Genomic DNA, 21,966 nt, shown 5'->3' on the forward strand with positions numbered 1-21,966 from the left:
GTAGAATCAATGTTACCATGTTTCCTTTACATGCTGTACTTTGTTCTTGTTCACGGACCCATAGGTGACCCGGCAGTCTCCCAATTCCTATGTTGTTGTCATGAACAGCTCTTACGTGGAGGTTGAGGTACACCGCTTGAGTGACGGAGGGCTGCTCTTGTCCTATGATGGCAGCAGCTACACAACCTACATGAAAGAAGAAGTGGACAGGTAACAACCTCTGCTATAGGGATCATTTATGGTCACTTACCATTTTTCATACGTGCCAAGATGGGTTAATAGAATTTCATGCTCCAGGGCGTCAGCTGCTTATCACAGCGTCAGGAAGGAATTCCCCCCCACTAATATACAATACTGAAGAACTCGGTAGGTGCATTATTAGGCATGGGAGTGAGGGAGGAAATTTGGGATTGCCTTCAGCCGGAAGCAGGATTTGGAATGTGATGCACCAATATGATGTGTGGTTCTTTCTCCTCCAGCCTCTCTGCAGTCTTATCCTTCCAGGTAGGAGATGGGTGAACCCTCAGGTTGTCCATCTGACGTGTTAGCAGTGGGTTGCTGAGCTGAATGGGCCTAGATTCCCATTTCTGGCAGGCGGGCCCTTGGTAGTGAGAGTGGATAGATGTGCTCTCTGCAAGAAGGTGGAAGTTTAGTGTTCCCCAGACACCCCCTAACATGGCAGTGCGAAGACCTCAGCCTTTATGGAAGGAGGTTTCTTCCCTGCTTGTGGGTCACTGCTGAGGGGACACAACAAACAGAGAGGCTAGCACGTGCTGGCCAAATCCCAACTCAGGTGATTGTATTCTTCTTGCTGAGTTATGCCCTTGCAGTTTCCATTGGAAAAGTTTGTTTTCATTTTATCCTCTTAAAAATCTGCCACTGGTACAGAATGGTGGTCGGATTCCAGTCCTAAGGGTGGGCGAGTGACCTTTTTATATACGTGCAGATTTGGATGAATTGGTTTATGCCTGCATAGACGTTTGTGTGGTATCCTGCAGTTGCACTTAGTGGAGGGCTACATACTGACTTAACATAATGAGAGAAGTTGGTGGCATTGCCTGGCAATGGGGTCTAGGCGGAGGATGTGCTGATTCAGTGCATTTCCTCAGCCCTCCAACCCCTGGAGTTTACACCTCATAACCTGCTTGGGGTACGTGGGACCTCCTCCACTGAGCTGGCTCTAATGAATCTGGCAGTAGTCTGTGAAGGGCTTTTCAGATCCCTTGCAGTGGAAGACGCCATAAAAACCTAAACACAATGCCTTTGGAAACAAGGGTGTGGCTGCTCTACTCAGCTGCATTCTGAGCACTAGAGTTTTTTGGATGTGGGACCTTTGGTGAGCATTTGCCATCTGACAGTTTTATGTTATGACACATCTAATTTCCCTTATTGTTGATCTGGATTTATATAGAATTTACCAGACCAGCTCATATTGGGAGTCCATTGGGTCCAGCATCCAGGCTCCCACAGTGACCAGTTACCCACTAATTCAGAGGAAGCAATGCTCTACGTATAGTAGGGGTAGAGGTAATTCCTTCCTGACCCCTACAGCCCTGATTACCTGGATGTTCGCATGTAGAACCAAGCCACTAAACTGCTAGGAATTGCTACTTCTTGTATGTTATGAACTATGGAGGTGGAAGATACGATGGATTTCTCCCTCCCATACTCTCCACATGGCATTCCATCGAGGTGTTCTTCCCTAGGTACCGCATCACCATAGGTAACAAGACCTGCGTGTTTGAGAAGGAAAACGATCCGTCTATCCTTCGCTCACCCTCGGCCGGGAAGCTGATCCAGTATGTGGTGGAGGATGGGGGACATGTGTTCTCAGGCCAGTGCTTTGCTGAAATTGAGGTAAAAGAGCTACGTAGGACTGAGCTGGCTGCAGAATACTGAATCCTCCTGGGAGCAGAGCTGAGCAGGAACATTTTGAAATGCTCTGAAACTTTGGTGAAAATCTGGGTGGTTGGATGGTGGTGGGTGGAATGTTTTGTGACATTTTCACAATATTCTCTGCCCCCACTTCCCCTGCTCTTTGGCTGTGTCTACTTAGGAGGCAGAAACAAGGGCTGCTGGGTGGAGAAGAGGTGATTCAGTAGCACAAATGTTGAAACCTGTACTTTAATGAACAGACCAGTGGAAGGCAAAACCTCTCAGCAATGTCCTGTGGTAACAAAAGTGCATATAAACAGTGGTGGCCAAAGGGAAATGGGCCACAGTTCTGTGAGGGAGGGACAATCCAGGGTCTGATAGCTGCTGTGAAAAAGGTTTGCTGTTCTTCTGTGGTCATGGCAGCAGGGCTGACCCAGGCCCAGTGACAGGACTAGGCAATAAATGTTTGCTTGTAGTGACCGGTCACGTATCAGGTTGATCAGATGAGTTAATGAGGAAGCTGGAAATAGGTGTTGCTCCTCCCTTCCCTCTTGGAGGTTACTTAACTCCCAAAGATGGGGAAGGCAAGCAGTTCCCAAGTCACAGTGGGGAAGGGATGGGGGTTGTGTGTGTGTGCGGGGGGTGGGGGTCAAAGCAGATTTGAGAGAGGAGGGTATGTAGTATAGAGGGGGGATCAAGGTGATTGTTAGGGACGGTGTGTAGAAGAAACGTATCAGACTCTAGATCCATGTTTTATACAAGCACTTTTATATTGTAACACATTCATGGTTTGGTAAGAACTTACCAGTTGTTGATCACTGTGCTGCTTTCCACAGCAGCAAGATAGACCCCAGATCTTTCTCCTCCAAGGACAAGGCCCCTACATGTGAACTAAAGTGGGAGTGTCTGTTAGTGAAGAGGTCTATAGAGCCTATGATACACTGGACAGCAGCTCTAATTCCCTCCACTGGAAGCTAGTAATGCACAAACCCACCAGCCAGCACGTTACAATAGCTTCTGCTCAGCATGGAACCTTTGCTTAGTTTTGGAGCTGAATGAATCCAGAAGAACTGAGATTCCACTGGTTGAGTTTGGTTTCCTATTACTCTAATTTGCATCCTGGCGACTTGCTTTGCTCTTTACTAGGGGCTCCTGGATTTCTTTCCCAGAATGAATCTTCTGCTACCAGCTTTTCAGGGTGACTGCTGAATGCAAAAGACCTTCTCTAGTTACATTACCGGTGGTGTAGAAAAGTGGCTACGGAAGCATGAACTTTGAATGAATTGTAAAATCTGAGTGTGTCATCTTGCTGCAGGTGATGAAGATGGTGATGACGCTGACGGCTGTAGAATCAGGCTGCATCCACTATGTCAAACGCCCTGGGGCCGTGCTGGACCCTGGCTGTGTGATTGCTAAACTGCAGCTCGATGACCCCAGCAGGGTTCAGCAGGTAGGAAGCTCTTGGAGATAGCCACTAGACCCTAGGCTAGTTGGAGTTACCACATTGTCTTGATTTTCTAGTAGTAGTGTTGAATTTGCAACAGGGGACAGACCCATATCATGCTGGAATTTTCACCTCATGACTTTTGTCTCGGAGGAAGACCCTGAGGAAATGTAAACCCTGCAGAGCCTTTCTTTCAGATCTATCTAAACATTTATATCAGATTCATTCTGTGTTATCTCAGCACCTGATCTCCAGATGTGATATAGGTGGTTGGATAAAGCCTCATTCTTTCCTCAGACACATTTATGCTCCGAACACCCACTACTTCCCTTAGCCACTGTGAGACAGAGAGAGTTCTTCCTGATAGTTAACTGAACCTCCCCTGATGGACAGGAATGGATACCCCAGTTTCAAGAGCATTGGGACTGGTACAAACAGTCTCTGCAAACCTGGAAAAGTGGGGAGAGAGCCAGTGCGTGGATCATCTTTGGGGGACAGAACAAATGCATGCATCTTTAAGGGCAAGTAGGGTTTGATGCGGGTGGGCATGAATGGTAAAAAAATACCGTTCTCTTGGTGAGAGCTAAAGTGGATGTAGTAACTCATCATGTTATGGGAGATGGGGCGAGGTTAACACCGCCAGTGTGGTATCTACTGACTTCACCTAAACCTTTCTCTGAGATCTTGCTATCTCTGGTGCTGGACACTGAGATCAGCTGGGATTCATCAGAGAGAGGCTGGGGACCTTATAATGTGGTTGCGGGGACATGCAATCATTTTGAGATCCCAACAAAATCCCATGACTGTACAAGAGGATTTTCCATCCTGAGATCCTTCTGTTTAAGTCTAATCTTTTACTAGTGCAGTAGCCTATTGGGTCTCCAGTCGAAAAGGGGGTAATGGAGAAAGAAGCGAGTATGATTCTGTTTGCTGATGCCATATGGAAGGGGGCTTGGAGACACTTTATCTTCTGTGGGATGTGTTCACAGGCCGATCTGCACACAGGCACCTTACCACAGATCCACAGCACAGCTCTCCGAGGAGAGAAGCTCCATCGCGTCTTTCATTGTGTCCTCGATAATCTGGTCAACGTGATGAATGGTTACTGCCTGCCAGAGCCCTACTTCAGCAGCAAGGTACTGATCGCTTGTCCCAGGTGGAGGGCAAATTTGTCTTTCCTGGGCTATTCTGAGCCAATTTGCCTAGAATCTCAATGAAATCTAGTGGTTAGAGAAGGGGACTGAGAGGCAGGACTTCAGACTACACTGCCCTTCCCTCGTATGCTATCTCTCTGGTGGCCCTGATTCCTTTCCCTAAGCTGGGGGCATGAAGGGGATGTGTCCATTTGTGCCATCCAAGTCAGAACTGAAGAGGAGACAAGCATGGGCTGCAGGGCTGCTGCCTGTGCCTGCAGCCTAGTATGTGCAAGCTGCTTCCACAGCCAACTATGTTAGGGGCCACGCTGGGGGCGGACAAGGAAGGTGCATGGCTTTCAAGCAGCCACCAACAGCTTTACCTGCAGAAGAGTTAGCAGATGTGGTGGAGGAAGGGAGTGGTTCTGCACCTTTCCCCCACCCTTTCTTCTCCTTTCATCTGCACCCTCTGAGCTAGTCTGGCTTCCAGGTTGGGTCAGACTGCAGTGCTGCTTTGCAACACTGAACAAGTGTCTCTGAGACCAGCTTTTCCCTTAATTCCAAAGTGCATCTTGTTCTTTTCCCCAAACTTGTCCTCACCCTGGCTTGTCTCCAGGTGAAGGACTGGGTTGAGCGGTTAATGAAGACCCTGAGAGACCCATCTCTGCCTCTCCTGGAGCTTCAGGACATCATGACCAGTGTCTCTGGAAGGATCCCACCCAATGTGGAGAAGTCCATCAAGAAGGAGATGGCCCAGTATGCTAGCAACATCACGTCGGTCCTTTGCCAGTTTCCCAGCCAGCAGGTAATGAAGAACCCTTTGGAAAGGGAAAGCACAGGTCACTTCGGGATGGAGGGAAAACACCTTTGAATTATTTGGAGATGAGCTTGAGTTGAAAAGTCGGGAAATTCAGACCTGAAAAGTTTGGTGGGGAGGACAGTTTGTGTAAGAGTCCATGGAGAGCAATGGGCATTGAACCCTGGACCTTTGCTGCCAAAACCCTAGGTCTCTGCTGCTTGAGTTAAAGTTGTAACTCCTTCATCTGTGAACAAGTAGCAGGTTGTTGCAGCAGAAATGGCTGGCCGTTTGGAGGAGACATGACCACATGCTCAGAACTACCATATCCTAAATACGTTGTAGAGCTTTTCGGGATCGATACAAGAATGTCTGGGTGAAATCGTATAGTCTGTATTTTGCAGGAGGTGAGACTATGTGTGATCCCATTACTTCCGCCTGACATTAAAAAACCTCTGAACTAGTTCTGGCATTTAGGGTGTCAGCTGATGGCTGCAGGTCTTGGAGGAATATCTTCCTCATATCAGTATTGCACAGCAGGTTGGTTCATTATGAGGGTACTTTGCCTCCACTGTAGCATCAGATGTTGGCCTCTGTTGGAGTCTGGATATTGGGCGTGGTGGCCAGTGCTCTGATCTGCTCTGGCAGAAACCCTTTGCTCTTGTGACAGTATTCTCCTCCACATCGCCATCTCCAGTGATGAGGTTGTTACGTAACTATTGTTTTTCTCTCAGATTGCCAACATCTTGGACAGCCACGCAGCCACACTGAACCGCAAGTCTGAGCGTGAGGTCTTCTTCATGAACACCCAGAGCATCGTGCAGCTGGTGCAACGGTGAGCTCATTCACCAGAGCCCATCCCTCCTCCATTCCTTTTCGCTTTTTCCTGCCTGTAAGGACTGAAGCAGAGCTGTGGGTCAACTCTTTTTTCCTTTTTTTTCTTTGCCTTAAAGGAAGCAAGTGTAACTTTTGTCTCTTGGTAGTGAGCCTGCCTTGACCATTCTTTCAAGCAGCTGGTGTCTTCCACACCCTTTTCACAGCGCTAGATGCTGAGGGTTCAGAAAGGTTCTGGGGAGTGCTTTCCACACAATGCTTGGCATGCTGCTTATGTGAAGAGTGTCAGAGTTCATTCTCGCTGCACTGAGTCTCCTGGAGTTCTTGGGAGCATGTGTCTTTGTATTATTCAGTTGTATCAATTCTCAGAGCTTTTCAGAAGCAGGACGATCGCCGTTAGTCTTTCAGTGATAGACCTGACCTTCCCTCCCTGTTCCTGCAGGTATCGGAGTGGTATTCGAGGCCACATGAAGGCTGTGGTGATGGATCTGCTCCGTCAGTACCTAAAGGTGGAGACTCAGTTCCAGCATGGTAAGTCTCTAACACATGAGGATTTGAATTCTGGGAGGAGCACAGCACCTCTTGTAAGCTCCACTAAAAGCATCTTCCGAATGAGACCAGCTCTTCATGACTTCTTGTGGCATAGCCTGACCGCTTTCATTTGGGACGCTACTTAGAAGGGCCTTTTTTAAATCAGAAAGCTCCCATTGTGAAGCTCCATGGTGGGAACATGCAGGAGGTGCACACAAGAAGTCCAGCCACCAGACTTCCTTAATAGGTTAAGCCTGTGCTCATATCTGTTCACTGCCGGTGGACACTACATCTTCTGCATCCTCTCAACTCTCCTCCCCACGGCCTAGGTGCCTCAATACGGCGCTGTGATTCTTTTTGGGTCAGTGTTATGAACATCTTCATCATGAGCTGACAATTGACTTCCTCAGCCCTTTTCTGATCCTTTCATCTTGTTGAGATGTGTAAGTGCGACGCATATTCTACATGCATGCACTGTTTTTTTTAATTACTCCAGAGCCTGTAAGCTGAAACTTTATATGATTCAGGATTGAAATAGCTCCAGAAAAGAGGCAGAATTCAAAACATAATTCAGTATGTTGCTATTCAAAGTATGTTTCTTTGCTCTTTAAGGTTCAGTCAAACAGAGTTGTGCCTACTCGTGCTCCTTCATGTTTGGTTTATTTTGACCCTCTGTGCCTCCCTTTTGCTGGTTCTTGCTGTCTGTGTGGTCCCATAATTAAAAATTTCCCCCCTGCTAGATATTCTCTTTGCAGCTAGAAACTGAAATTTAGATTGGTGAAGACAGCATGGATTTGTGAACGGTTTTATTTCCTGATTTCTGAGCACTTGAGCATGTGGAGAAGTGTAAAGAAATTTAGCTAAGACCAGAACAGCCATAACATTTACCGTGGTGGCTGGTGAATAAGCAGGCAACGCACTAGTATGTAATACAGTAAGAATGTAGAATACAATAAGAGATCCATTGTTTCAGTTGAAACTGCTGTAAGGTATCCGGAGATTTTGCAATGCTCTCTTTATAAAGAACAATTCTCAGATTTCTGTGCAGAATACCACAGCCAAGTATTTAAATGTGAACCTTGCAGTACTGTTACCAGTCACAGGATGGCAGTAAACCACTGTTACTTTTAAACTACTGCAGATTACGCTCTTTCCTATTCAGTTCTGCTCCTCTTCCCTCCTGCCCCCCTATGCGTTCCAAGCTTTCTGATGTTACAGAGTATGTTCAAACTGCAACGTGAGCCCAGGGTGAGTAGAACTCAAAGCCAGGATCTGCTAACTCAGCCTAAGTTAGGAATTGTTGAACCCTGAGTCCCAACTGTTGTCTACACTGCATTATGTGGGCACGAGTCCAACTACCCATATCCCAGACTTCCTAGCACCCTTCCAAAATGTGTCCGCTCTAGCCCTCTGTTGGTGGTGGAGTGTGGGAAAACTTGACTATATAGAGAACAAAGGAAGTAGGCCTTTGGGATTGGTGAATACTTTTGGTAGACTGACAGAGCACAAGTCCAGTAGGGCTGTGTCTGCAATGCAGAGCAAGAAGGCTTGAACCCAGGTCCCGACTTGCCTCAGGCTTAGACCTTCCACCCCCATAGGGTCCTGGGTCCTTTGGGTCCGAGCCCTGGGTTAGCGTTATTTGTGTGTAGATGGAAGCAGTGTTTAGACTTGCCTGAGTTTGAACCCTGGGCTTATGTTGCAATGTAGATATACCCACAGATTCATTTCCACATAAACTCACTATAGCAGATGACCTCACGTGCCATCTGGTTATTTTCTGATTCTTCTGTGAGTGAAAGATAATCCCTTCTTAACTAGCCCTCACCATTCTCCCTGTATAGTTCACAAAGCATTGATTTGGCTTTGGAGTTGATAAAAGCAAGTGACAGGACATTACTTAATACTATCCAAGATGTCGGAAGTTTCCAATAAAAATGCTTCTCTCCCAAAGTTTATCACTCAGATTCACCAAAATATGTATTTTAACAGACATATTAAAAATAACCAGATATGTCGAGCCATATACATTCAGCACCGTACAAGTGTAGGCTGTACAGAATGTATATATGCCTGACGCCTCATGTTTTGTTTCTGACTGCAGGTCACTATGACAAGTGTGTCTTCGCCCTTCGGGAAGAGAACAAAAGTGACATGAATGCTGTACTGAACTACATCTTCTCTCATGCTCAAGTTACCAAGAAGAACCTCCTCGTGACGATGCTCATTGTAAGTTTGACCCTCAGGACTTCTTTTTATCTTGTATGTGAATGTTTAGTGCTGAGTTGACAGCTCTTGGCCTGGAGATTGTGGTCCTCTAACCACAGAACAGGCAGCAACAGTGCAGATTTCCCTGTGCTGCCCTGTGAGTGCACCTCAACCTGCCCTGGAAAGTGGAAGTTAGCTCAGTTTCCATGGAGTACCCCGATTCTTAGGTTTTTTTCTGCTCAGGCTGCCAATAAGGTTGCAAGAAGGACTTATTGTGATGGTAATTTATTTTGTCTACTCGGGGCTGAAAACCCAAAGATAATTTTTTTCACAAGATCATTGGAGAGCCACTGGGTGCTGACTTTTAGTCACTAAGGACTGCACTTTGTATATGTTCAGTTTTACTTTCCTTCTTGGGTTTCAGGGAGCTCTCCAGGGTCCTAACTATGTCCCAGCTTGCGATTCTCAGACCAGAGCTGCACATCGCAATGTATATAAAAAGCAGATCCATTTTTATGGTAACGGGGCCCTAGACATTCAAATAGCTTTCCTGTTATCCATCAGGACATGGTCCTGGCAGTGACGTAACCTATTGACCTGTCCATGTGGATAGGCCTTGGGGGTTTCACCTACTCTTCAGTTATGAACCACTGTGTAGTCTCATGTCCCTGCCCCCATTGGCTGAGTAGCTCTCAGATAGCCTCTCTAAGGTTGTGAGATCAGAAAGCCCCTTCTCCAGACTGCACTGCTGCTTCCTGACCTGCTGCAGCCCTCGATGCAAGTTGCATGCTCCCCTAGGGCTGAACTAGCTGCTCAGCAGAGAGGTGGTCCCTCTGAATCAGGCCTGAGGCACCACAGCATGGCCCTGAGGTATTTTACGCTTCAGTTCAACTTGCATGCAAATGTGTAATGAGACTGTAGGACTTGGTGTTCTTCTATGTACACCATAGAGTCACTGCATCTTGGAAATCACCACCTCCTAATTTTGCATTGTAGATGGCAACTTGGGAGATTGCTCAGATTGAATTGGTCTAGAGAACTGTTTACTTGATGATAGCATGATAGCAGGGAGAATCTCTCTACCTATATGGTTGCCTGTCTGGCTTGTTAACTAGCAGAAGAATTTCAGTTTTGGGGGATGCCAGTTCCTCCTCACTATTCAGAAAGGCAAAAATTAGCCACTCCACTGAAAGATGGGGGGGAGGATTTATAGTTGTTTTAGGTTTACTTCTGAGCCCCCGTGAATTCCAGGCTTCCAGGAATGGGAGAAACTTCACTATGTTTATCCCTTCCTCTAAAGAAGGTGAAAACCCTCAGTATGTCCCATTTTATTCTGCTATCTAAATAGAAAAAACCCCAAACAAAACCTTAAGAAAATTTCCAGTTATGAATAACGCTCTGATAAAGCAGAACACCAGCCTTTCCAAGGCAGGGGGAGTGATTTTAAGCATAAATGAGCTGATGTCTGGCTTTCTAAGACACTAATTACAGTGTTGCCTCCTCTTTTTTGCTAAAGAGTATTTTCTGCCACTAAAAATAGATCTAAAGCACCCAAATAAAAACCCAAAAACCCTCCTTAGAGGAGCAGAAGAGTAATGATTGCCCCAGACTGTGGCTGGGTTTCTTAAATTCTAATTTGTAAGATAGAAAGGCCCTGGCATTCTTTTTTTTTTTCTTTCCCGGTGTGATTGTAAGTAACGCTTGCCTTAAGAATCTCATTATTTGAACACAGAGCCATATTTCCTCTGAGAATTCTGGAGTAGCTTTGAGCTGGGGCTGTTCATTTCTCAAGTAATCATGCTGGTGTGATGGAGAGAGAAAATGGCAGCTGTTCGCAGCTCAGGCCTTCAATTTTCTTCAGAGTCCAGTCACTCAAGTGTGTAATTACACGGGGGTGCCGGGGAGGCGTTAGGCCTTGTCAGAGAACTGGTTTGAGGCTTTGCTCGCTGCCTTCACCAATCAGCAGAGGCAGAAGCCAATGGAACACCAGCTAGCTGCTTTATTTTTGTTGTTGTCATACTGATTGTTTCTTGCTAGGATAGGACTAAAACTTTTTGTTTCATATTTTCCCCTCATGCAAACTGAGTCTTAAAAGCCATGAGTCCTGCTTATGTCTTCACTGTAATGGAAAATCTTTCGGGGGAGGGCTCACTGGGAGATGGGAAAACTCAAATAATCTGTTTTTCTCTCTTTTTCTTAACTCCTTTTATTCTTCTTTCTCTTTTTTTTTTTTTGCCCTCCCTCCCTCACCCTCCTTTCTCTCCTCTCCCTGTAGTCACCTTAAGGAAATGCTGGAAGCCTAGTTTTTTGGAACTATTAAAAAACAGCCCTAGAAACTGTAGTTTAGGGAGCAGTCTTGCACTTTACAGAGAGAGAGACTGGATGAGCTAGTAGGTCAGATAAAATCTGTTCACATGGCCCCATTACCATACTATCCAAAGGCCTTGCAATGTGAATGTATCCTCACGTGGATCCTGTGATATAGAGAAATATAATATCAAGTGGGGAGCTGAGGCATAGTGAGATGGTAACTTGCCAAAGGTCACAGTAATGTCTGTGTCAGAACTGGGAATTCAACTGTGATTTCTTACAGCCCAGTCCAGTGTCTTAACCACAGTGCCATCCTTCATTTCTATCTTGTATTATTCTTCCAGGTCATAGGGACCTCTTGGTATATGTGTTGGTGAAGGTAATGGCATTTTAAAGGCTGCCAAGCTGTTTATCTGGAGTTATAAAGTTTGTCCTCCAAAGGCAAATATCATGTCAAGACACTCTGATGCTTATATTGCTACTGTTGTTGTTGTATCCTTAGAATCCATATTAATAAGGGGTCTGAGGATTATTTTAATAATTGTTTTGTGCAGCCATCATCTACTCTTTTAACTGGTAGCTCTTCAGAGCAGGATGGAAACTCCTTCATTCCTCATGTGTTTGTTGAAATGTAGTATGATTTGAAATTATATAATCTAGCTTTGGCATGTGTACCACTGCCTTCTGCTGGATGGAATCAGAACATCTCATCTCCATGTCGTATGCCCTGTACTCCTAACAGAAATGTTCATTATGTTCAAGTGGTAGAGGCCTGTGTTTTTGGAACAGAAGGGTCTGATTCTTTCCCTACTGCTACCACAAAACTTCAGAAGCATAGCATATGATAACTCTTAAGTCTTGTCAGCAGCTACCTTTTGTAGGAGCAGATAGGGCAGAGTCTGACAGAACCATATTTTTTTTAAACACTGAACAATTCTTAAAGCATTCTCTGTCTGTGGATACAAATTAACTTGAAGGAGTTCACAGGCATCTCATTGTTATAATTTTTGCTTCAAGCAAGGAACTCCAAGCCTTGTTAATGGGAGACAATAGTCTATAAGCTGGTAGCGAAGCTAACTGAAAATGATTTGACTTTGAATTGTTCCATTGTTGTAGGTTCCTAGAAATGGCATAAAGCTGGTGTAGGAGACAGTCTGTTAGAGTAGAGGGTCAAGAACAATTCAACTCGCTAGGCTTGGAGGTGGGAGTTGGTATAAACTATTATTTATTAACAAGTCTCTGAGGTTTATATTGTTGGTTTATTTTTATTTTATTTTCCCCAGCACATTTATCAAATAATCTAACCTGCTATGTAGAGATTTTGCCCCTTTGTATTCCTTGGCTCTTAAATGGGCCCTCTGGTTTGCATATGTTTAAATTCTCTTAAAACTTTAAGGCACCATCTGCTACTTGCTGTCCCAAATTCCCATTTCATCTCTCATTTGCCTCCTATGGTTCATTTTATATGTGAATAGTAAGGTAGTGTTGTACCAAAGAAACACATTAGAGGCGTCCCCAGGTTACAAACTTTGGGTCCTCATCGTGCAAATCACTGTGAGTAGTTGAAAGCTGTGGAGTTGCTCCTGAGACTAAGAACTACCTCTGGACGTGTTTGCAGGATTGCACCTCAGCTACTTAAAGAAAGAAAACAAATTTCTGTACTTCTGTTAACATTTTTTCAGTTATTGAAGCTGAAAGAATTTTGAAACTGTAACACACTTCACCACTGGTGCTGGCTAGGTTCCTTGTTGTGGTTAACAGTGGAAATGAACTAGTCGATTGCACTTCTGCCTCTAATTTTGTTTAGCACAATGTTGCCTATTTGGGGCATGTTAAACAAAACAAACTATTGGCATTGGAATTTTAAAAGTTATCATGGAATAATTTTAGCTAGTCATGAATTTTGTGAAGACTTTTATTTTCCTGCCCTATATTTTGGGTTTAGAATTAGCCTAGCAATTTCTTTTCAAAGATTCTGTTTGGAAACCAGATGCTTTTGGAAATGGTTTTGCTGACAGTCTCTAAATGTTGCTGCTGGTGGTTCCTTTTTCGGTGTGCGTGTACATATGTAATGACACTGGTGTAATGTGGCCTTATAGACAAGTAAAAGGGCAAGGTCTCTGCCCCAAGAGTTCTCAATATATGCCCCCAATTCTTAAGTGGGTATAGAAGTCCACAAAGAGCTCATTGGAAGATCAGGGGCTACATTAGACTTAAGGAGGAGGAAACAACCGAATGGAAGGACCAAAGGGAAGATGACAGGAGAAAAGTGTGAAAAGAAACTTATTTCTGGGAAACCATCAGGTCATTTATTTTGTTACTGTTTTGTGATTTTTCTTATGGTTGTGTTGATTGTTTTTATTTTTAATATAATTAGCAGTGGGAAAGAAGCGAATATTGCTAGAGTGGTTATTAGTGCTGAAGAAGGGGGGCTGACACAGATGAGCTATGAGGAAAGGGAAGGCAGTGGTTGCATAGGAAGAGAAGAAGCTGTTCTAGCTGTAGTGGGCACCACGACCAAAGGCACGAGTGGTGCAGCAAGATATGTAGTGTTTTCAGCACAGAGTCCCCAGCTGTTAAACTCTTTCCTTCTGATCATCTTCCAAAACCAGGTTTGCTGATCTTCATTGCACAGTGCAAAGCGTTTCATTCTGGTCAAATGTTTCTTGAGCTCTGGTTTGTTGCTGGGGGAGACTTTTGATCTGGAGCTGAGGCTGGGTTTTGGGAGATGTTTGTGCTGTACTTTGTTGGCAGTCAGATGCGCTACTTGCCAGGTGCTTAGATGCCCCAGCAAATGTTGCACACAAATAATCAAACGAGTGATTCTGCCCACCTCCTCCTTACCCTCTCTCATTTCCTCTTCAGCTCATGCACTTTCCTTAGGCATGTAAAATGATGAAAGCACTGGGGAATGTTCCCAGCTTCACCAACAAAGAATGTTGCTTCATTTCTAAGTTACTTGGAGGGTCATCTTCATTTTCAACACTTCCAACGTCTGTCTTTTTTTATTTTTTATTTTTTTTTAAGGATCAGCTGTGTGGCCGAGACCCCACCTTGACAGATGAATTGATTAACATTCTAACTGAGCTGACCCAGCTCAGCAAGACCACCAATGCAAAAGTGGCCCTGCGGGCTCGTCAGGTAAGTGCAACACCGTCAGCGTTCTGTGCTGGGCACTGCTAAAAGAGGACCGTGTCAAGCGTACCGTCAAAATTGGACTTGCTTTGTATTTTAATCGTCAGCTTTGCAAAATCCATGCCTTTTGATGGGTTGGTTTTTTTTTTTTTTATTATCCCTAAACAAATAAGAAAAAACAGTACTCATGAGCAACCCTACAATAACAAGCCAATGAATGCTTGTCTGGGGTTCATCCCAGTCTGGGGTTCATCACTAAACTACAGTAGCAAATTAGTAGATATGCCTAGAATGGAGATTGAAATTTGGAGGTCTCTCTTCACTCCCAAAGGGTTATTGTAAATAATGATTTAAAATAATGGGGGAAATCTTGATAGTGTCCTTTCAAATTATCATCTACATTGGAATCTCATATGTACACCTGGATGTTTTTCTGAGCTCCCTAGCTAGTGGTTTGTCTGTAGTTATAAGGGAAGGGGAGGGTATAATTGTCGCACAATAATGCTAACCCTGGAAGTCTGGTTAGCTTCTCTCACTCTGCAGTCTCCATTTCCATTCTAAAAGTCTTCAGCAGGGAAGCTGACAGTTTGGGGATCTCTCCTTTTATTTCAGTGCATGAGCGTTGAAAATGAATGGGGTGTTTGAAGCCGTTCAGTGACCTTATGTTTTCTCTAGATTTGTATCCATGTCCTTGAACCATTCAGAGTTATTGAACCTCTCAGCAGCATGCTGGGGATGATGTTGCAGTCCTTGTGTGTATCTTTATGCTGCTGTTGCATTTTGTTTTCCCTCGCGAGCTGCTGCCCCTTCCTATCATCATCTCTGTGTTGGATATTTAGTACCTGGCACGAGTGGCTTTTGCTTGGTTTGTTCTGGAACTGTGAAAGGCTGGCTCCATTGCAGGCCTCCCCCTGGCTGCTACCTGCCAGCTCTGCTTTCCAATTAACAGCCGGTTGGGCAATCCCCAGGACTAGCCGCTTTGCCGTGCTAAATCACATGCACTGATGAAACTTGATTGAAGCTGTTCCCTTTCTCTGTGGGGAATACCCAGTAATACAATTCACAGAGATACACAAATGAGACTAAATTTTGCAGCATCACTCTTGTGCTACAAAGCCTAGAGTTCAAGCACGTAGCTAATGTTCTCTTCTGGTAGGGAGTATGGTGGCTACTGGTGGGACAGACTTGCATCCTTCTAAGAATGGACAATAACAATTCTCTCTGGCACTCACACTTTGCGTCTTGCTGTTTTATCAGGTTCTCATTGCTTCCCATTTGCCATCATATGAGCTGCGTCACAACCAGGTGGAGTCCATCTTCCTGTCAGCCATTGACATGTACGGACATCAGTTCTGCATTGAGAACCTACAGGTATCTACAGGTTTCTTCTTCCTGATTCCTCACTTTCCTCTCACTATGTTTAGTGATACTGAATGTGTACAAAACCTTGCCTTACGTTCCAAAGGCTCACAGTTGCATTAAAATATTCCAACATCATACTGGTTTTACTTGGTATAACTACAATGATATCAGTTGAGTTACTTTTGATTTATGCTTGTGTGAGATCAGAATCCAAGACCCATTGTATTACATCTTCGTGTCGCTTCTTTTCAGTGGACAGGTTTGCCTATCTTGACTGCAGTCTTTTACTGGAGGGTCTTACCTTTAGGGTTTTGTTATACGCACGTTTGTGCTTTGCAAATACTCACTGTGCCAGATAGTGGGGCTTGTACATCTGCATTTTAACATAAAGTGATGCTGTCACTGAAAATAAATCAGTTTGCAGTTTAAAAACAAAAATGCATGGCTCAACTTCTGAATGGAAGATCTTATCCAGATGAGACCACTGCCAGGATATGTCAGGTGGGGGTCTTGCACAAATCTATCAGTGACCTATTTAATACCAAATGCTGGAAAGAATTGTCTGTGTGGATTTTGGGGTGCTTGTTAATCTTCTCTGAAATATCTTTGCACTCCTAATGTAATAACTCCTTAAACAATTGATTAATGTCCCAGAAATATATCCCCCCGTACTCTTCTGCTGTCCATTGTGAAGGGGAATATATTGAGCAGTAGGCATCAGAGCAATGCGATTGAGGAGCTGTCGGTAAATTATGAAAGCATGTATATGTTTGCAAATCCCCAAACCCGTAGACTGAACACAAAAATGTCTCTGCCGTTTTTGAAGTCATCCAATAGCAGGGCTGTCCTCTGATTGTAGTGCTATTTTAGTTTTGCACCCAATGCTCACCTGAGGAATGGCACAGGCCCTGTCCTTTTTGCCTTGTAACAGTGAAGGAGTTAATTGCTTTTTGTTTTAAATTGCTCTAGGTGTACAGATTGTGGCTCAGGTAATTAGGGAGCTATGACGTGGCTTGTTCTGTAGCAGATTGGTTTAGAATTTAGACTGTAAATTCTTTAAGGCACAGGGATTATCATTTTGTTCTATGCCTATACAGCGCCTAGCACAAAGGGTCCCTGATATCTGACTGAGTCCTCTAAGTGCTACCATAATGAAAATAATAAAAGAAAAACTATAGAAGGTATTGCTTGTGAGAAAACAGAAAAATATTTGTGCACAAAATATTTTTCGTCAGAATTTTGTTTCCATGGCACTTGGCTCTGCTCTAATAGCAAGACATGGGTTAGAATTCTCTTGTAAAGCCATTCTGTACATGATCTCTTTCAGAAACTCATTCTGTCCGAAACATCCATCTTTGATGTGCTACCAAACTTTTTCTACCATAGTAACCAGGTGGTGCGAATGGCAGCTCTGGAGGTATGTTTCCGCCCACTTAAAAACAAGCTTTATTTTTTTTCTTCCTTTTTTGTTTTTTGTTTTCTTTTTTTGTCTGTCGGTCTCTCTGTTGAGAAGTTGTCTTGAGGTCCCTCTGTGTCCATCTGTAGTATATGTTCAGGTGAGAGTGAAGGATCCTTATGACATTCTGGAAATAAGAGGTACTGTGCTATAATCTTGATGCCCTGACCACCATTCCCTAGCTCAGTAAAACTAACTCTAGGTGAGCTTAGCATTGAGAGAGCCAAATATCGCAATATTTTGAGGAAGTTTAGATCCAGACTTGGTGTCTGCCATTTAACCTCATAATGGGCTGAGCCAAACAATCTTCTTTGTTTAAAGATGAATTGCCTTCTTGCAGGGGAGAGGGTGAAGCTAGTGCCTTATACAATGGTCTGCACTCTGAGTGATGTGTAGCTAGCACTCTAGAAAGCCGTGTGTGGTGTTCATATCACAGTGCATTTTCTGAACTGCCTCCTCCTTTCTCCTAACTGTAGCCTTGTTTCCTACATTTGGGGTAGCTTGCTCTCTTTTTTCATAACATATCACTTATCTCAAGCCTCATGCTTCAGAGCAGAAATTAATCGCCATTTGTGGTCAGAAAGAAATTCACTTCCCCCCCACCAAGGAATGTTTCAAAATTATGTACGTTGTATGTGTTTTGGCCTTCTTCTTAAAGATATGACATACAGGCCACTGTCCAAGATAGGATCATTGATCTGTTCTAGCAGTTTGCAGGTAATAGTGTTTTGATCTCCTGTTTCTTGAGTTTAAAAAAAAAAAAATCCAGAAGCTATTCAGTTTGGAGGCATTTGGTTTTTTTATGACTTCTCCATTGTATCACTCCTATCTTCCCCTTCTGCTTCTCCAGCTCAGTTGACCTGACTAAGAATTTCTTTTTAATCAGGTGTACGTTCGCAGGGCGTACATTGCCTATGAGTTGAACAGTGTCCAGCATCGCCAGCTGAAGGACAACACTTGTGTTGTGGAATTCCAGTTCATGCTACCCACCTCGCATCCAAACAGGTCAGGCCTGAATTCCAATATCTTTGGAGTCAGAGTTTTATGGTGGGTTGCGTCACATTTCATCAGGGGGAAAACATGGGACAGAATTCAGTGAGCAAGAGCTGAGAGAGATTTATCAGTTAGTCTTAAGAAAGATGGACAAATGAATCCAGATGAAATATAGTATTACCCAGTTCTGTCTCCTAATTTACTTTAACGTTAAAAAACCGCCATGCTCCAAAACTTCTGAGCAGATACTGAGTGCAGTTTCCTTGTTTTACTCGCTCTCAGTGTAATCTACTTTTTAATTTTTATTTTTACTTGACAGTTCAGTTCAGCATAGTAACTTGTGTCCATAGCTTCTCTTCAGGCTGAGACTAGAGCCTTTCAAAAATCCCAGTTCAAGATTGAATTTTGTTCTATTTAGTGTTTTAAAGAAAAATACTCTCTCCAACCAGCCCAGCTCTTATTCAAGTTTATTGCTTTGAGGTCCCACATTTTTTCAGATATGGTTTCATTTAATAATCAGAATTCCTTTAGACTGCAATAGGGATTAGCACCTTCTGATATTTTGAGGAAAAAGGCTGAGAGGCCCATATAAGTGCCATATAAGGCCATTTGGACGAGATGCTAGAGAATTTAAAACGTTGAGATAGCAGTTACTATTTTTCAAAAAATTTTCCTTGTGGCCTCTGAACATTAAGTTACAGTCCCATTTTCTAATGCCTCAATTATCCACCACTCCCCTGTCATCTAAAACAAGGGTGACATCTGCCGACATCGACTCACTACATGAAAAGTACCCTGATTATCTGAACTTCTTCAGCATCCCCCAGAACCCTCAGATTATCAAGGTTATTCTTTGCTTGCATTAGGGATACCTAACTAGAGACCTGGGGAGAACATTTTGAAACAAGTTCACGTTGAATTATTTCACCCAGAGAAATCGAGAGAGCATTAGAGCCAAAGGTTGTGATGAGTCTTTTTGGCCACTGGATGCCACTGTTGATCTGTATTAGATTGACAGAATGGGACCAGCCCCTTCAGAAAAGTGCAGTTTTCCTTCTTTGTCTCCAAATGTCTTTTCCCTTATTTTTTTTCTTTTTTATTTTTGATGGGGTTGGACAGTGGGGACAGTCTCAATTCACTGAGAATCCATCGGTACGTTTTATGAAGTGATTTTCAGAATCTGGTTTGCTCTGAAATGAACGAGTGTCCTCAACAAGCAGCGCAAAGCACTCATAATACAAACGGGCCATGCATTTGGTCTCATCTGTTTCCTTCATCTCTGGAATATTTGTAAATAATTGCATGCTATTTTTAGTGCTGTTTTATAATACTCATGTCCCACTCTTCTGACTTCATTTTCTTCCTGCTGTTTGCTAGTGCTCATAGTTACCTCTGTTTGTAGCTTGGGGGTTGTTTGGCTTGCCTGTGCTGACCACCATCCTAGTTCTGTGTGCCAACTCAATTAGGCAAGGTCAGCTGGAGAATGAAAACTTCCACCTACCCAAAGGAGAGCTGCTTTGTTCAGAAATCTCCTTTCCCCATCACACTGAGTCTCAGGTAGCTACATCCAGAAGCTTAGTTCTATTTCCTGTCCTTCAGTATCTCTTCACTAGGGATTGAATGAGAGCACCTTGCCATCCGTGCCCAGTGTACATGCTGATACTGAGGCTAATTGACTACTGGTATAAGCGGGTGCAATTCCATTCGCTCTAATAGAGTTGCACCGATGTATGTTAGCAATGAATTTGGCCCTCAGTGCTTAATGACGCTGTTCGCTGTTTACAGAGATGTGCAATCATCAAAAGGCCAAGAGGACAAAGCATACCGGATAACAGGAAATCAGGAGGCTGAAAAGACACTAAATACATTGATTTAAAATAACCAGACAGGTACCTTTAAGTCCTTTGCAAATAAGACTAGCAGACATGGAGAACTCAAATTCTAAACCTGGCTATGACAAGGACTTGCCGAGAGGCTCTTTGGCAAGTCATTTATCCACCTCTCTGTCCATGTTCCCTATCCATCGTATTTATTTTTTTCATTTTATAAAATGTGCCGATTGTCAATCCGAAGCTTTACCCTAGAAAAGATAAACATACAATACATTAGCCAATCTGTGTTCTCTTAATCCAACAAAATAATTCTCTTGACAAAGGAAAGCCACTCTTCAAAATCATCCCAGGTAATCAGGTAGTTAAAGGGTGGCTTAAAGCTCTGCAAATTTGGGTTCTGTCAAACTGAGGGGGGGAAGCAAATTCCAAAGAGTTAGAACCGGCTCAGTGCTGCAACAAACTTTTCATGAATGTTTGATCACATGTTTAAGTGAGTTTTCTCCAGCTGTGCTTGTGTGCCTTTTGTGTCTGCTGCCTCTGAACCTCCAAGGAGCTATATTTCACTGGGACAAATATGTATGCAAAGAACATTGGGAAGAGAATTCTGTCTCTTTCCCAAGTAGGAGCAGTTTTTTCGCATAGTAATAATAAACCCCCACGTGTCCAACCTTCCCCAGGTTCTCTGAAGCTGTGACATTTAAGTGAACTGGACGTTGTCTGTTGCAGTCGAAGCATTCTGCTCCTCCAGTCGTGCTCTTCACTTCATGTAATTGTGACTAGGAAAGAGCTGGAACCTTTGTTTTCTTCCCGATATTTTGGGGATCCCAACTGATTTTTAATTTTTCGCTGCTTTTATAGGCAAGTGATTTTCTCAGCAGCTCCAAAATGCGATCCGTACACCCCATGTAGGGTCAAAGCTTGCCCCTTCCCAAGGTTTGACTTTAACAAATGACAACGTAATGTCCAGGTCAGTCCTTCACTTCAGGCTTGGAGTCTCCCAGGATCCTTAGCTCAGCTAAAAATACAAATATACACACACCAGTAAGGACAGTCTTAGATATATTGGTTGTATGTACTTGTGTTGAGTATATATGCATGTGATCTTGCCTACATGTAACCTGTTTGTTAATGCATTTACATAGCTGTCTTTAGCTCCAAATTCATTCTTTAGGGCTACATTCTGCTGTCTTTTTTTACCTTTTGACTTCTGAGAGCATAAGTTAGCCATAGTTGTTAAATGTATTTGCATTTCAAAGGGACCTGATATAAATCTCTCACTGAACCTTCTTGTATCTGTGTGTTTTATCAAATTTCTCTTTCTTTCTGTGCCTAAAAGAGGTTGGTTGGCATCCTAGTTGAGATTTCTAGCCCTGCTAATCCCAAGACTTGCAGTGGTGTGTGGTTTCTCCTTAGCTCTGCTGTCTTTTGGTGTGTCGCCTGAACATTTTTGCCTGCCTCCGTCTAGTGAACTACAGGTCAAAACTATTGTGAACAGCTGAAAGCCAAACATGTATTGTTGTGCCCAAGAGGTCCTTTTATGAAGGAATCAGAAGCCAGTCTCCATGTTCTGTTAGAGCAGTGGATTGTGCTTGCTGTTTGGACAAAAAAGCCCAACAAACCCCTACTGTGGGTGCTTCTTCATTTTATGGTGACCTGCTCATAAGGCTCAAATGTCTGTCAAAATGGAAGCATTTCTGCAGGCTTAAGTTGTTATTGAAACAACCTCTTGCATCAATCACTTGACTTCTGGTGTAAAATCAGCTGTGTTCTTTTAGAACCATAGTTGTGTATGCCTGGAGAGTTGAATATAGAACTCTTAGTGTATCATTAGGTAGCCTGAGGTCCCCTCCTTGTTGCGGGAGATGAGCTGGTATCAGGGGGGAAGAGGGAGAAATGATTCCAGGACACCTGTAGTTTCATGCTGTGGGTTTGATGTTAATTAGACAGCAGGCAGTGTAATGTGCTGCAGCTCCCTTGGCTTGTCTGTTTCGGAAAGGACAGAATCTTCCAGCAAAGCAAAAAAGGGGCTCTTGAAGGGGGAGCCAACTGAATGGAATAAT

At 43.7% G+C, this 21,966-nt stretch overlaps 1 protein-coding gene across 2 annotated transcripts in view; it reads left to right on the plus strand.

Moving 5' to 3' along the window:
• The window catches only part of ACACA (acetyl-CoA carboxylase alpha), a 178,058-nt gene that overhangs the window by 42,747 nt on the left and 113,345 nt on the right, over positions 1-21,966 (plus strand). For both annotated transcript variants that reach the window (XM_067538102.1, XM_067538101.1), the window contains 12 exons: positions 65-210; positions 1,707-1,857; positions 3,191-3,325; positions 4,309-4,455; positions 5,069-5,257; positions 5,983-6,083; positions 6,525-6,613; positions 8,715-8,839; positions 14,156-14,269; positions 15,521-15,634; positions 16,953-17,042; positions 17,968-18,086. In XM_067538102.1, the coding sequence (XP_067394203.1) occupies positions 65-210; positions 1,707-1,857; positions 3,191-3,325; positions 4,309-4,455; positions 5,069-5,257; positions 5,983-6,083; positions 6,525-6,613; positions 8,715-8,839; positions 14,156-14,269; positions 15,521-15,634; positions 16,953-17,042; positions 17,968-18,086 (1,520 nt within the window). The remainder of the gene's footprint in view (positions 1-64; positions 211-1,706; positions 1,858-3,190; positions 3,326-4,308; positions 4,456-5,068; positions 5,258-5,982; positions 6,084-6,524; positions 6,614-8,714; positions 8,840-14,155; positions 14,270-15,520; positions 15,635-16,952; positions 17,043-17,967; positions 18,087-21,966) is intronic.

Source organism: Emydura macquarii, unplaced genomic scaffold (assembly GCF_026122565.2).
Source record: "Emydura macquarii macquarii isolate MOO-44397 ecotype Brisbane River unplaced genomic scaffold, CSIRO-AGI_Emac_v2 contig_450, whole genome shotgun sequence".
NCBI classification, from domain to species: domain Eukaryota; kingdom Metazoa; phylum Chordata; order Testudines; family Chelidae; genus Emydura; species Emydura macquarii.